Source organism: Xenopus laevis, chromosome 6S, assembly GCF_017654675.1.
Source record: "Xenopus laevis strain J_2021 chromosome 6S, Xenopus_laevis_v10.1, whole genome shotgun sequence".
In the NCBI taxonomy this organism is placed as follows: Eukaryota; Metazoa; Chordata; class Amphibia; order Anura; family Pipidae; genus Xenopus; species Xenopus laevis.
In genome coordinates this window covers 61,934,212-61,949,659 of record NC_054382.1, presented here as the reverse complement: position 1 = coordinate 61,949,659, position 15,448 = coordinate 61,934,212, and the positions used below count along the sequence as shown (strand labels likewise).

Genomic DNA, 15,448 nt, shown 5'->3' with positions numbered 1-15,448 from the left:
CTATTTAATGTCTAGTATCTTTGACCATAGAAACCAGATAGCTGCTGAAATTCCAAACTGGAGAGCTGTTAAATAAAACGTTAAATAATTCTATAACTACAAAGAGGTAATGTTCTGTATAGTAATTTATCATACTTTCGCCATGGTCACCTTAGATGGGGACAGGTAGGAGTTCTTTTAGGGGCCTGTTCCAAGGGAGGGGCAGAAACTGATGTAATGATCCAGATTTGTAAGGGCTTAACAGGGAATAGCCAGTGCCCATTTAAATTGGGGCTTTATTCTACTATGTTGGCAGGGAACAGGCTGGCATTGGGCTAATAACTCAGGGCCCTTAGGGGGAGGGCCCTGCCCAATAAAATGTATGCTTGATTTCTGAGTCTGGCCCTAAATTTATCTGTAGCATTCCAGTCCATTTAGTTAAAAAGTGTGATAGCAAGGAAAATTACATGTAAGGCTTAGGAATAGAGGAGGCTATCAGTGAATGCTAATGCTATGTGCAATATTACACCAAAAAGACATCAAATGATCAGGATCTTGTGTTCTCGTTTGTCCATTTTCATTGTATAAGACATTGATTTAAAGAATAAGGCAGGAGATACACACATTAGTCAATGCCAGTTAGTTTGGTTAAAACAATGTGATTAGCCAACCATTCCCTTACACATGATCCCTTAACCATAAATGTCACTACGCAAACCTGCTTTATAGGCACCTCTTTCTATGTATAATGTTGATTTGTGTGCCGCAAAGTAATATCTTTGAAAAATCCTGTACGCCAATCTAAACTGATGAATTTTATATACAGTACATTTTATCACTTGGACAAATAGTATGTTATTTGATCTTAAAGGGGGTATATATTATCTTTCACCCACATTGGCAATAATATGTATTGGAGCTCCTATAGATTCTCCCTGTTCTGTGACTGTGGGTGTGTTCCCTATAAGTTCAGTAGGATATGGGCATCCAATAACAGTTCTAACTATACAAAGAGAAGGATATACTGCAGATCCTTATCAGGTCTGCTGGAAACTCACCCACAGAAAGAGAATTGGTGAACATTCTACAAAAATGCTAAGTGCTCCAGAGATCCTATTTATCCTAAGAAAGCAAACAGACAGAAGTGTGTGGGCTGGCTGGAAGTAATAGGGTTATTGAGGAAATGTCTATTTTAAAGTTGTATAAATCACCACTTTAAATACTCTTTTTATGGTGTTATTGTGCCATTTTGCCCATTAGAGAATGATTAGTGAGAAGTAGCCTATATAAAGTATAAAGATACAAAGGACTCATTACCTGTGCTTAGCAAAATTGCATAGATTCATTTGTTAGATGCATGGTAGTGTGTACCACTTCCACTGAAGTAGAGTAAATTGGCAATACTGAAACAGTAAGGAAGTGTAGTTCATTTAGTGCATAATGGGTATCGAAAAAAGAATGTATGTATGCACTTGGCTAAGCTATGGGGGGGGGATATTTAAACTCAAAGGGCATAATCTAATAAAGACACTAAATTTGCCCAGGTTCTGTAAGCCATAACAACCTATCAGAAGGTAGCATGCTGTTCACTTGTTTGGGTTACTGCACCTGGGCAAACTTAGTGCCTTTTATAACATATGGGGGGAATAATAAATTAAAACTACATTTGTGCATACCTTTAACGAAAGCACAAATCTATGTGATTCCTCTCTGATATTTATAATTTACCTGACTTTCACACCACACAAGATTATGGTAAGTTATGAAAGAAGATAAATTGTTGATATCTATGGTAACGGCAGCTGGCAATCTAGACAATTACCTGACAGGAAGCTGCTACTTTCCTTTCCAGTGCTAACCATATCACAATGGGAATGCCATCACAGTATTCTTATTTCCCTTATGGCATACAATTTAATTTAATTAATGCAGTCCCATTAGCATCTTGTTGTGGTCCATGCCTGACATCATTTTCCATTTAGCTCAATACTCTGAACATATATTGGTCGGGAGGGAGTTTGCAGCTCCAGTTCAGTAGAAATTTGCAGAATTGACTTGTATCAAGTTTTTTCAGGAAACCTGTACTCCTGTACAAAACATTGTTCTCACAAAATATTTAAGACAAACCAACAAATTTCCACAGCACGTGGGATAATCTACACATGTTGGTTACACACATCTGGACAGAGAAAAGAACAAAACACAGAGGTTGCAAGAGGCTCTCATACCCAACATATATAACAATGAGCTTTGTACATTTAACACATAATGCTGAAAATGGGGTACAGTATGAAAAGCCAGCCTACAGCTGTACTAACTTAAATGCAAAAATCTAAAATGTTGTAACAACCAATAAAATATTTGATTTCATTCTTCTGTCATAACTATGTAAGCTCTGTAAATTAATGGGCAGAGTTATCCCTGTATGCAGTTCCTACCAGAGTAGAAAGATGAGGGAGCAGTCTTAGGGCAGGTATGTACCACTTTAAATCACATTGTTCTAGCTGGAGAGAGAAGGCTTGAACATCTTATTGAAGAATGAAGGAGAAGGAAAGCATCACTTCCTGCCTGAGTCTCTCCCTGTTCACTTATAGCTCTGGGCTCAGATTACAGCAGAGAAGGGAGGGGGGAGAGGAGCAAACTGAGCATGCTCTTGCCCGATGCAAGGAGGTTTAAGGTGAAGGCAGGAAGTCTTATACAGAAGCCCATGTGTACACAATAGAAGGAAAGAAATGCAGTGTTTCTTTTGACAGGGACAGCACAACTTTGAGGGTTTACTGGTATATTTAGGTGGAACTTTCTGATAAGGCTTACTCAGTTTTAACCTTTCCTTCTACTTTAAAGAGCGGTGTTGTGTTGTGGAAGACCTAAGATACAAATGGACTACATTTAATCTGTCTGAAGAGTTGTGCTAGCAATAACTGTGTTTTTTTTTGGCATTTGACCAAGTTAGGATTTCATTAGTTTGAATTTTTAGAGAACTGTTAGAGTAACAAAAACTACACGGTATACATTAACACTTCTAGATGTAACTGAACCATTAACCCCGTTTTAATAGTATTTCTGACATTTAGTTCTCTCTTGTATCTTGTCAGTATGTCTTATTGTCAGATTGTCAGATTTACCTTGCACAATATAGAGTACATTAAAATGCAGATTTTGTCAATAGAAATGTAAATGAATGGCAAGTGGAAAAATTACTGACTCTCATATCCATAATGCATTGTGTATCTTTAGTTTAATCTGGGATTACTGCATTTTGTTTGAGATTCATTCCAACCCTTATTTGCATTCAATTAAAAGCCTTGCAGGGGTTTCCTTCATCCCAACTCCATCACCAATAGAGCTCACGTATGTCTCTGGTAATTATGTGTATATTAGTTATTTAAATTCATACAAAGGAGACCACACACAACACATTTAAATTGCTTGAAAAAGATCACTAGGGCAGCAACAAAGGGCATTGCTAAAGCAACTGCAGTCTTTTCTCATTATTATAATACTCCCAAAACTAGATTTAAAAACAATCAGTGGTTGGTATTAACTATATAGTATAAACAAAGAGAATACAGAGAGTTCTGCAGTGTGAGTTTAGAATTAGTAAGATGTGACTTCCTTGGGTACTCTGATTATCGTAAAGCCCACCTCAACACAATACAAAGTTTAGCTCCAGGCACTCGTGACCCTTGCTGATCTGTGTGACATAAACAAATGTTTCATATTGCCAGCAAGATCTCGTTGTTGTATTTTTATCTTCATCTCACACAATGGGACCATAGCCATTATTTGGTGTGGTGAATCTAACAAATTTGTTGAAGACATACAGTACATACACCATGCATGCTTCTAGAACAAATTCAAAAGTGTTTTATATATATATATATATATATATATATATATATATATATATATATATATATATATATATAATCTATTATATATCTATAATGATAATGTCTTCCAATTTTGTGTGTAGCGATGGGGGTTTTTAATTATTTTTGTACAAGGGTCTTCAATTGGCTGTGTTTGACCTTCATATACATCATTTGGCAATTAGGATTTTTGTTCTTTAGAGCAGTCACTGTTGAAATATTTCAGCCTAAATAATCCTTTGGTAAGAGCCCTGTTGTAAAATAGCAATACATATAGGAAAACATTAGTGCATCAGCCATTCAACTTAGTTCTGTTGATATCTAGAACAGCAAAGCACAGGTTATTGCCCCCAAACTACCCTCGTTATTTGGAAAAGACCACTCTAGAATATTTCAGAATATCTTGGAGTTTATTTGATATTTCTTGGTAAAAGCTCACTGATGTGTATTGGGTAAAGTCATCCAAGTGTACAAACCTAGTTTAGGACAAAAGGAAAGCTTGACATTACATCATTTAAATATGTGTTTTGTTTTTTGCCAAATTTTACACGTTTTTTCAAATAAAATTAAATACACAGCTCTGTATATAGTGACACTGCCAAATGCCACTGATATTTGCAACCAGCTGATTTAAAGTAGCAACTATGTTTTGTATTTTGTGTATAAACATTTCATGGATATCAAGATCTAGCAGCGAGCAATTTCATGCTTCACAGCTGCTACTCTGTGTATTTAATGTGCCCTACAGTGATGGAACATGTAATCTTTGTATGTAGTCTAAGTTTTTTTTAAAGAGACAGTACTTCGACTATTGAATGGTCGAATAGTAAAACGATTTTTACTTCGAAACGTTCGAATCGAAGTCGAGGTCTAAGGTCGTAGTAGCCTATTTGATGGTCGAAGTACCCAAAAAAATACTGCGAAATTTGACGTTTTTTTTCATTCTAATCCTTCACTCGAGCTTGGTAAATGTGCCCCGTAATGTTGATGAGATTAGTGTTGATGTATCATAATTTCAAGATTCTATTTATATTCTTGCAAAAATTTGTACAGGTGAAATTGTTTGAAGAATGTTTCTGATCTTTTTTTCATTCATAAGCAATTATCATTGTGGCTTGAATACCTATAGTCTTTATTGGTAAAGCAATTCCAGAATCTCTTGAGAATTCATGAGAAAATAGACATATAAAAAGATTTTCAATCAAACAAAAGCATTGGTTTTGGAAGTTTGAGCTTGTAAACCAGCGGTTCATTTAAGAAATCATGATTGTGGGGCCACTTGTAGTTCAGTCAGAAATTAAGCATTTAATATGAAGAATATTTGTGTTTAGCCTGTCTTAAAAGAAGATACAGTTTACTTGAGTAAATGTGGCACTGTAACATATCAAAGCAACCTATTGGTTGTAATTCAAACTGCATTTATTAATCCAACACTGTAAAGACTACATATTTTCCTCTCCTTAAATAACATTTCTGCAAATATTACTCCCTCCTAACACTCCCATGGGTAATTAGGGGGAACCAGGACCACTTTTTACGTAGAGATTTCCAGCACAGATTTCAAAATGTTTTCTTTTAACAATGACTTTGCAGTCAGAATCTGACAAGAACTGAGAATGATCAGAGATTGAAAAGTATATGTGTTAGAACCTGATGCATGATATAATCAGTGCATGGATCTATAATAAACAGATTATTTCTTTTTTATCTAACACATGCTTCTTTCTTTGCAGGAGGATATTGAATGTCCAACAAAACTGACAGTTGCTAAGCAATCAGCATTAGATGGGAACCTAAGGGATGACTTATACCCACCAGATGACCTGTCTTCTGATGAGGAATATAGTGTGCAAGAAAGTCGGACTTCACGCCTAAAAAAATCTGGAATGAAGCGTATTAATAACATAAAGAAGGCATTTTCAAAAGAAAGCATGCAGAAAACGAAGCAAAACTTTGGAAACAAAGTCAACAGGTTACGCACAAGGATTGTAACTCCAGAGAGAAGAGAAAGATTAAGGCAGTCTGGTGAGAGGCTGAAAACGTCTGGAGAAAGGTTCAAACAATCAATAGCAAAGGCAGCACCCAAAAAAGAGGCCTTTAAAATTAACATTAAAAAGAAGGGAAAACAGAGGACCACCGCAGAAGGACAGGAAGGTGGTAAAGAAGATGAAACAGACTCTGAGGAGCCTACTGCTAAACCTATCTCTGAAGAGGTCACATACACAGAAGTGGTGACTGTAAAAAAGAAGAAGAAGAAGAATGAGGAAAATGCTGAACTTCTGCTGTCCCAAGAGGATGAGAAACCTAGCCCCGTTCCAGAAAAAACAGAGAAGCCTTTGTTGAAAGTGGAAAAGAAAGCAGAGTCAGATGAGATACCACTGGTAGACATAAATCTGTCCCAGTAAGGAATTCATTACAATTATTGCTTCATTTTGAGACCAGACCATACTGACTCCCATGTTCAGACTCAATATATTACAAACCACCTTATAAAAGGAAACCAATACTTGGCCCAGGTCAGAAATTCTTGGAAAGACTGAAGAGATAGTATTTATAACTAATATGTACCTTAAATCTGTCATAGCAAGTGACAAAGAACATGTTGTACTGATGAAAGCAAAGTTATTAATGTGAGTAATTAAAAATGACTGAACTTTTAGAGTGTTTGAAGCCAATATAAATAAGTTTGTTTATGTTGTGCATTATATTAAGGAAGTTTTAATGGTTCAAGTTAGACTGCAATAAAGAATGAGTCTCACTTTGTCGAGAGGCAATATCTGGATAAGTCCGTATAAGTAGCATGCTGATTTCATGGACTGTGAAAGTTCTATATACTAATATGTTTTTCATTGTATTATAATACTATATATAGATGTGCTGTGTTTACATTATGGCTCCTAAGAAAATACACTATATATAAGTGGGAGAAATGGAAACAAATAAGTAGTCGATGACTACTTTTAAAATGTGGCTTTGTCTGTTGTATCAAATAGTTTGGGAAACTGGATATAAAGTCTGAAAGTCTCTAGATTTTATTCATTTAGCGCATTAATCCCATGAAAAAGTTTTTGTTCTTGAAAATGTTTCTGTCCTTGAAAAATATAAAATAAAAAAGGAGAGCTTTGAAAATGATTTGGAATCTTCTTAACTAGTAATAAGTAACTAAAATAGTTAATTAATATTATAAACTAAATGCTCAGAAATACTTTTAGCGAGTAGAAAAAACAGAAGCAACAGAAACACAAAAGAACCAAGAACATATCTTTGTAAACATTCGGAATACACAGAATGGTAAACAAGTCTAAAAACCTCTCATTGAAAGAGTCAATGGCCTTTATTTACTGCACTGAGGAGCATAAGCTTCTACCAGCCACCTTTGCGCACTATTCCCACATGCGGTTTTGAAATTGCCATCATCATCCATATTCAGATTCAATTTCATGCAAAAAGTTTTCTTAACTTAAATTTGAATTTCATAGGTTTTCATGTAATGCACCATTGGAAAGGTTTTTCTCACTGAATTCTATTTGGTCCAATGTGGAATATGGACATGGATGTACCATGTGTTATGCTTGGAAATGACTGCAAGTTTTACACAAGCAATGAAGGTTTTGTGTGGACTTGAAGCAATCACAATGATGCTAAGATAAAACACTGCAATCTGCCTTTAAAGGACAAGGAAAGGCAAAAAAAATAAAATCCCATTTTTACTTTCTTTCTTGAATCTGCCTTTAAAGGACAAGGAAAGGCAAAAAAAATAAAATCCCATTTTTACTTCACTTTCTTGAAACGAAATCTATCTCTAATATACTTTAATTAAACAATGTGTACCGTTTTTATAAGAAACCTGACTGTATGCAGTGAAATTCTCCCTTCATTTACTGCTGTGGATAGGAATTGTCAGATGGTCCCTAACTGCTGAGCAGGGAAACAATCATACTTATAAACAGCAGGGGGAGCCCCTGCCTTACTTTCCAGCCTTGCAGAATTCAAGCAGCTTTGTTTATGACGATCCCTAAGCAGCCCAGACCACACTGGTGTATGTGTAGGGTCAGGGTCAGGCAAAAATGTTTAACAAAGTTACAAGATGACAGTCCCCTGTGGCCAACTTTGAAAGCATAAATCATTTGTTTGATTAGGCTTTGTGGTTCAGTTCGTTCATGCTTATGTTTAGTATACAAAATACAGCATTTTTAGCCTTATTCTATTTTAGACTTTCCTTGTCCTTTAATTCTCATTAGTAAATGGGCACCAATACCTATACCATGTTCGTCATAAATTAAACGAATCATCATATTTTTCCAGTAATATACAGGACCGGATTTACATAGTGGGTGCCCCTAGGCCTACTGGCGTTCGTCGCCCCTGTCCCCTCCCCTTTATTCGTGCAAATTTTCATCATCTGGAAAGGAGCAATGGGGATTGTCGCACATCCCTAGTGTTTTTGAACCAATGTGGGTGTGGTTGGGCAGCATGCTGCCCCCCTAAAATCCTGCTGCCCTAGGCCCGGCCTAGGTGGCCTTTCCGCAAATCCGGGCCTGGTAATATACTACTAACATAGGAACAAATGCAATTGGCAGCATACTTAGCGAGGAGTGTAAGATCAATCTCTCTGCACCCTTTGCACTCTGTAGCACTTTTGGAAAGGGGCAGATCATTCCCCAGTCATTGACACATTGACACTGGTGCCAATTTTGAGATGCTGCTTTAATGTAAAAGTGGCTGTAGAGTTGTATCCTAATATGTATGGACGGATGTGTCATCATATCTTGCTGGTCAAAAAGAAAGGACAAAAGAGGAGGGTTGTGGGTGCAAATGTAAAAAGTAAAACTGTGTTTTTGGCCAGTCAATCAATGCACATTCCCGGTCCCCTGTCTCATAAGTAATTCAGTATATATGCAAGTGCATGTATTTACAAAAACTGTTTTTAGTTACAAAGTTATGATCATAAAACTGATAAACCACCATACCACATCAAGGTAAACCCCTTACTGTGGTCCCTAACTGTTTACCTCCGGTCAAAGTATAAAAAGACTCCCTGCATAGTAGCATTTCTTGGGATAACTGTGTCATGATCTTGGCATTGGTTTCAGTTTGAGGGCTAGGTCCTCCCCCTCCATTAGCTTTTGTGGCTTTTAAAGTGATACTGACACTAAAAAACTACTTTTTAAAATATGAATGTACATTAAAAGTTACCTATAGGTCATGCTGATTATGATAGATTTAAAAAGGCATAATTTCTGGTGTCAGTATCTCTTGCCCAAACCAACACCCATTTTTAAAAGCATAGGACCTCCATTTGTTTAAAGGGGCGGGTGTGGGGGTGCTACAAACCACATGAAAGCTTAGCCTGCATCTTCTGGCTACAATACAAAATACAAAAGATGAAGGTTCTGGGTGCACTCCAAGGCTAAGTGATATATTCAAGTGCATGTATTTACACCAACAGGGGTGTTTAGTTCCAAAGTTATGATCATATATAGTTAGCAAATAAGCGTTGACAGCATATCTTGTAGGCAATAAAGGGCCCCTGGTTAAAACTAATGGTGAGATGGTGGGGTCCACTATTTTATTGTGATAGTTTGTTGTATAAAAAGCACCTCTAGTATTTATATATACAACTTCAACTTCAGAGAATGATTGGTACCACAACTGCTGTAGTTGCACTTGTGTTTATATGGAGAAAGGTGATAGGTTATTTTATCGACATATTAGGTGCTATGATTTCTTACCAGGGGTTTCCTTCTTAGTTAACACATTATGGTACAACATATGCTGAATCCATTTGTTCTTACTAATATGTTATTATATGTTATTATCCTATTGTATGTATCGTATCCTCTTGTATGTTAATATCCTATTGTATGTATTGTATCCGCTTGTATGTTAATATCCTATTGTATGTATTGTATCCTCTGGTATGTTAATATCCTCTTGTGTATATTTTAACCTCTTGTATGTTAATATCCTATTGTATGTATTGTATCCTCTTGTATGTTAATATCATATTGCCATTGCTTGCTGCCAAAGTGGCAGTTTTTTTTGCATATATTTATCTTGAAATAACACTGATGTTTCCTAGTAATAGTTATCCTATTTATACCTTGGTAACCTTTTGTTTTCATATTTAACAGAGGATATTTTTATTTTATATTGTGGCCAACTTTGGAACATGCCATGATTTAGGGTCATTGTATATCTGTTCTGCACATGGTACTTTGGTTGTTTGTTATTTATCCCAAGGGAACGTGTCACTATTTGGTGGAAAGAAAGAGTACATAGGATCTTTGTTATTTGATTGATGTTACTCTGTAAGAAAGGTAATAAATAGAAAATGGTTAAAATCATAAGCCATATCTACCTCAGAAGGTGGTACCTTTGAGGTATAGTATTCTTCTGTAATACAACATGGTTGACCAACGAGGCACCATGTTTTATAGAACAGGACAAGATGATGTTTGATGATAAAGGTTGAACTTGATGGACGTGTGTCTTTTTTCAACCTAACTTACTACGATGAGAAAATAAGAAAACTTTATTGACTTGTATATGTACCTCATTTACATGGTTTGGTAGATTAATAAGGATCATATCATATGATGTTCTGTGTTGTGACCATTCAAATCACTGGTTTACTCATGTTTACTTCCTTATAAGAAGGTCAACTGCAAGGTATAAAACAACTTCTTGTTGTAATGGATTTATTACCCCCTTCCCATGCAAAGTGCATAAGAAAGAAAATATAAAGTTGGGTTTGAAATGGATATGTGAAATGGATATGTGTCCCTGAATTACATTTTTATCATGAGTAAATCAATAGCTTCTGCTAATTTCCCCAGCACCTCTAATCTTTGTGTTTAATGCTCTTTATTCTAGGGAGACTGAAGAGTTGCAAGTGAATGTAACAGTTTTTCATATCTGGAATTGATGGAATTATACTGAAAACATATTCTTTTTTCCATTTCCTACAGGTGAAGGAATCACCAATTGAAACCTTGTGCTTTCTGACAGCTTTCTCTATAGCAAGATGATACAGGCAGGACAGCATTAGAAAGGAAAGAACATTTGTGATTACATGGAAGGCTGACAGCTCTGCCTCCCGTACAGACATGACATGAGGTAGTCATGTTGCCTTCATTCCCGAGCTAAGCTTTATTAGATTTCTTGGATCTGCTAATCGTGCTGTGCTGACCTCCCCTTTTCTCAAGGGCAAAACAACTCTAGAAATACAGAAGTAACAGACTCTGCTGCCTTTATATATACTGTATGCACTAACTAAAATTTCTTTCACAGAGCTGGTGTTTGCTAAAAAAGACACAAATATACAGGGGCATATTGATTATGCTGTGTAAAACTAAATTTGATGAAAAAACAGTGTAAAAAGCGGTGTAAAATAAATGGCAAATTTATCAAGGACTCTAAGGGGCAAATTTATTATGGCATAAAAAAACAGCAGAGTAATACACCACACATCGTCAGGCTTCACCGTGTAATAAACAGCGTAAATTGTTAACGTGTTTTTTCTTAGAATGACTTCTGCTTGAAGCAATGTAAAATAACGGCATCAAATCTGGTGTTCGCATGCTGTAAAATTACACACACCTTCATAAACTTGCCATTCATTTTACACAGATTTTTACATTATTTTTTTTCTGGCGAATTCCATGGCATAATAAATATGCCCCTAAGAAAAATTGTTAAATCATTTTACACCGTTTTTTAGGTGGTTTCTTACATGGTGAAGCCTGGTGATGTGTGTTGTATCATCCCACTGTTTTTTACACAGCATAATAAATATGTCCCAAAATGTTTTCATTAACTTATTAAAAATAAATATATTTTCAATAATGTTGGATATATAAATAGAAAATGCAGTACAAATGCTACTATAGCTACTCTTTTAAATAGTAATATCTGGCTATTATACATATTTTATCAGAAATAATATGATATATATATATATATATTTTTTTCTATATATATAGAAATAGTACAGCTACAGAAAAATGTACTAGATTGCATTTGTGTTCCCTCCTTTTTGACAAAACAAATATAATCACTTAATCAATAATTTAATGACAACTGCAAGATATATAATCTAAAGAAAGACAAAATATTTTTAGTCCATAGTTGCTATGTTTTTGGCTATTTGTTAAGTTGTGCATTAATATGAATGAAAAAATGTACAGTAGGTATTGAGATGTGAGAATATGGAATTACACCTACATTGTTTACACACACATATATATATATATATATATTAGCTTTCAAAATGCACCCACCAGGTTTAAAAAGCAGATTCTCTAACTTGTCAACATCTTAAATAAACCATTAACAAATAAGAGAGATGGACAGATGCAGAATCACTGCTGAAGTGAAACTTTAAATTCACTAAGATCCGAAGTTGCGCCGGCAACAGCTTCGCCAGACTCCTCCGTACTTCGCCAGGCATAGTTTCGCCAGTGCCACGCAAATTCACTAAAATGCGAAGTTGCGCTCAGGGAGGCGAACGGTAGCGAAGTTACGCTAGCGTTAATTCGTCAAGCAAAGCGAAGTTACGCTAGCGATGCCTAATTTACATACGGCTCCAAGTTAAAGTACAATGGATGTATATGTAGCAGCAAATACACTACACAAGGTTGAGAAAGCTTCATAAAATTAAATAGAGTTGTTATTTTGCCCTATACATGTGCCCACTGTATAGATTAGGTGCCATATGTTAGGAAATGTAGGGGGGAAAGAGGGTACCCCCAAAAAAATTTACGATCTTTTTCAGTCTATCACCCTTAAAAAAGGAAAAGACGCCAGCGTTTTTTGGGACGTTTTTTTGAAGCAAGCCCTATCTACTCTATTGCACTTTTGCGCCTGGTCTCAGGTGGCGAAGGCAGGTCTGACGCAAGAAGTAACATTCAGTAAAATGTGCAAGTTAGTGAATTAGCATAGTTACATCCCATTCGCCATAGCACAGCTTCGCCTGGCGTAAGGGTGCGAAGTAGTGCTAGAGTAGGTCCACTTCGCTAGCGAATTTACGGCAGTGCTCGTTAGTAAATTGGCAAAGTAACGAAATGACGTCACGCTAGCGAATTTGCGCTAGCGTTAGCCACTTCGCGCTTTAGTCAATTTGCCCCTATGACCCAACCCCAATAGCAGAGTTTCTAACCTTAAATGTCAAGATACTAAATCAGTACTATAACTATAAACCATTACTTGTTTTAGAGACCCCAAACACACATATTGACTGTGATAAGGGTGAATGCATAACCATATTGTGCATGCAGCTCTGTTCCATAGTTTTGTTCTTGCATTGCACATACTGTAAAGTAGAAATAATCTTCTTTTGTGTATGCACGGTATGTATGTAAGTAACTTTATAAAGCACTGTAAGGACATGCAGAGCTGTACAACATATTAAGGTACAAACAGAGAGGACAAGTAACATATTATAAACAATAAATAAATATATGTATAGATAAGTACACTGAGCTTAAGTGCCATGTGGTAAGAGAGACAGTAGGAAGGAGGTCCCTGGCCCATAGAACAGTCTAAGTGGGTGGATAACATAAAGGCACAGATTAGAGGGGGAAAGCACACAAGATTAATGTATTTTCCCTTAAATGCCAGAACTAGTGCTCCAAAAGGTAGTCTCTCAAGAGAGTGAGAGAGCGCTCCTTATGGAGGAATTCATGGATAGAATTCCAGAGGAAAGGAGCAGCAAGACAGAAAGATTAAGGCAAGACATGTTGTTACATTAAAGGGTAATATTATGACCATCCTAAATAGCATGATAACCTTTTTTTTATTTATTGACTACAGTGGTTGAAATGTTTTATTACATGTGAATGGACAGTGCAGCTTAAAGTTACACTAAAGGATGAAAGCATTTTAAAGGAATGGCAACATAATATAGAGTTGCTCTGCACTGATAAAACTGATGCTCAAACTGGACTCGAACTCCCAAAAATTTACATCCAAACAGTGATGTCTGGTGCTGAACTGGAGGGTCCACGCCTGCCACGGGGTCATAAATATATCAAATTGACAGCAGCACACCAAGTCAGTTGTGATAATGCAAAAAAGTGATTTATGTAGCCCAAAAACACATACCAAACAGCAACGTTTCAGGCCCTCAAGACCCTATATCAAACTTTTTTGGTGTGCTGCTCATAGATTTATTTCAGTGAAAAAATACCCTAGGATTTTACTCTCATCATAAAACAAATGTAGTTAGATCTCTTTAATTAGGGCACAGTACCGATGTTGTACTTGTAATCACTGAGCTGGAAACCTTTATCTATCTATATCCTACAGTGCACTTTTGCAAGTAAGTGTAATCAGGTTTTTTCTATTTAATATGCTGATGCCTCAAGTCTTCTGCAGCTCTCAGCATAATTAGTAGGTAGGAGAAACAGCCTATGCCATATCGATATGCTGAAAAATAATTATAATGAAAATAAGAAAGCCTGAATGTACATTTTTTGAAAATGTATTTTTTAGTTTCCCTGGAGTCATCACAGTAAACCGAGCAGCACACCCACATACATATATACTGTATATACACATTTTTGTGAAATGTGGGAGAAACCTGACATGATCTCATTGTTAAGAAAATAGCAACATAACATACTAATAAAATATAATTAACATTTAGAGGCACATTTATCAAAGGTTGAATTTCAAATTCATGTGAATTTTTTAACTCTAATAAATTCAAATATACTCTAAATTCAATTGGGGGGGGGGGTTATTTAATAAAAGATTGAATATCTAAAACACAAACTAATATTACCGACTCGAAAGCTTGAATCAAATTTGAATCGGATTAGACTAAACTCAAATCAAGTTTTTTCTCCGAAAAAAACTCGAATGTCAGGAAGGCTAGTGACATCTTCAAATTGATCACTGGACCTCTCCCACTGACTTATATATGAACTCGGCAACATCAAGCGCAACATCTGTTACATACTGCTCTGTTATCTTAAAGAGATACCGACACCAGAAAATAAACCTTTTTAATATCTATCATAACATTATTATTATCTTTGAATGCTATTTATAATTTTGCCATAAAAGTATCTGCCTGGTGCTTTTACATTACCTTTCTTACCCCCTTTTTTCCTTATGAGGGGGCTGCCATATCTGTGCAGCAGTAGTCTGATAGCATTAGAAAATCTAACTGACAAGTCAAGAATAGACACTCAGGTTGACAAAACAGTCAAGTTTAGGAACTTCAAGTAACAATTACTTACAAAAGCAGAACTATCAGTTTAAAACGATCAACATGACCTATGGGTAACTTTTCATGTAGAGGCTTTAAGGCTCAAACCTTCTTCAATGTTGAGACCTCCTATTGCCTCAGGTTCTTCACTGCATTCACCCTATGTGCAAAGGTGAAGTCCAAAAAATGGAGTCCAAAACATGAATTCCCTCACCTTCAATAAAGTGGGGAACTAAAAAATACAATACACAGGACCCAATGGGAATACCTCCCTCCTCCAAGGTGCTGGTTACCTCCATGGGACTATTTCAAAAGATACACACCTGGCCTCTCCAACAGCTCAAATGCGGTGCTTGGAGTATAGGATGACGGCGCCTCCGCA

General features: G+C 36.2%; 1 protein-coding gene across 1 annotated transcript in view; it reads left to right on the top strand.

The window, feature by feature from the left end:
• cavin4.S (caveolae associated protein 4 S homeolog) overlaps positions 1-6,983 on the top strand; it is a 9,483-nt gene extending 2,500 nt beyond the window's left edge. Inside the window, exon 2 of the mRNA NM_001097894.1 lies at positions 5,585-6,983. Within this exon, the coding sequence (NP_001091363.1) occupies positions 5,585-6,256 (672 nt within the window). The 3' untranslated portion in view covers positions 6,257-6,983. The remainder of the gene's footprint in view (positions 1-5,584) is intronic.
• Positions 6,984-15,448: the final 8,465 nt, after the last annotated feature.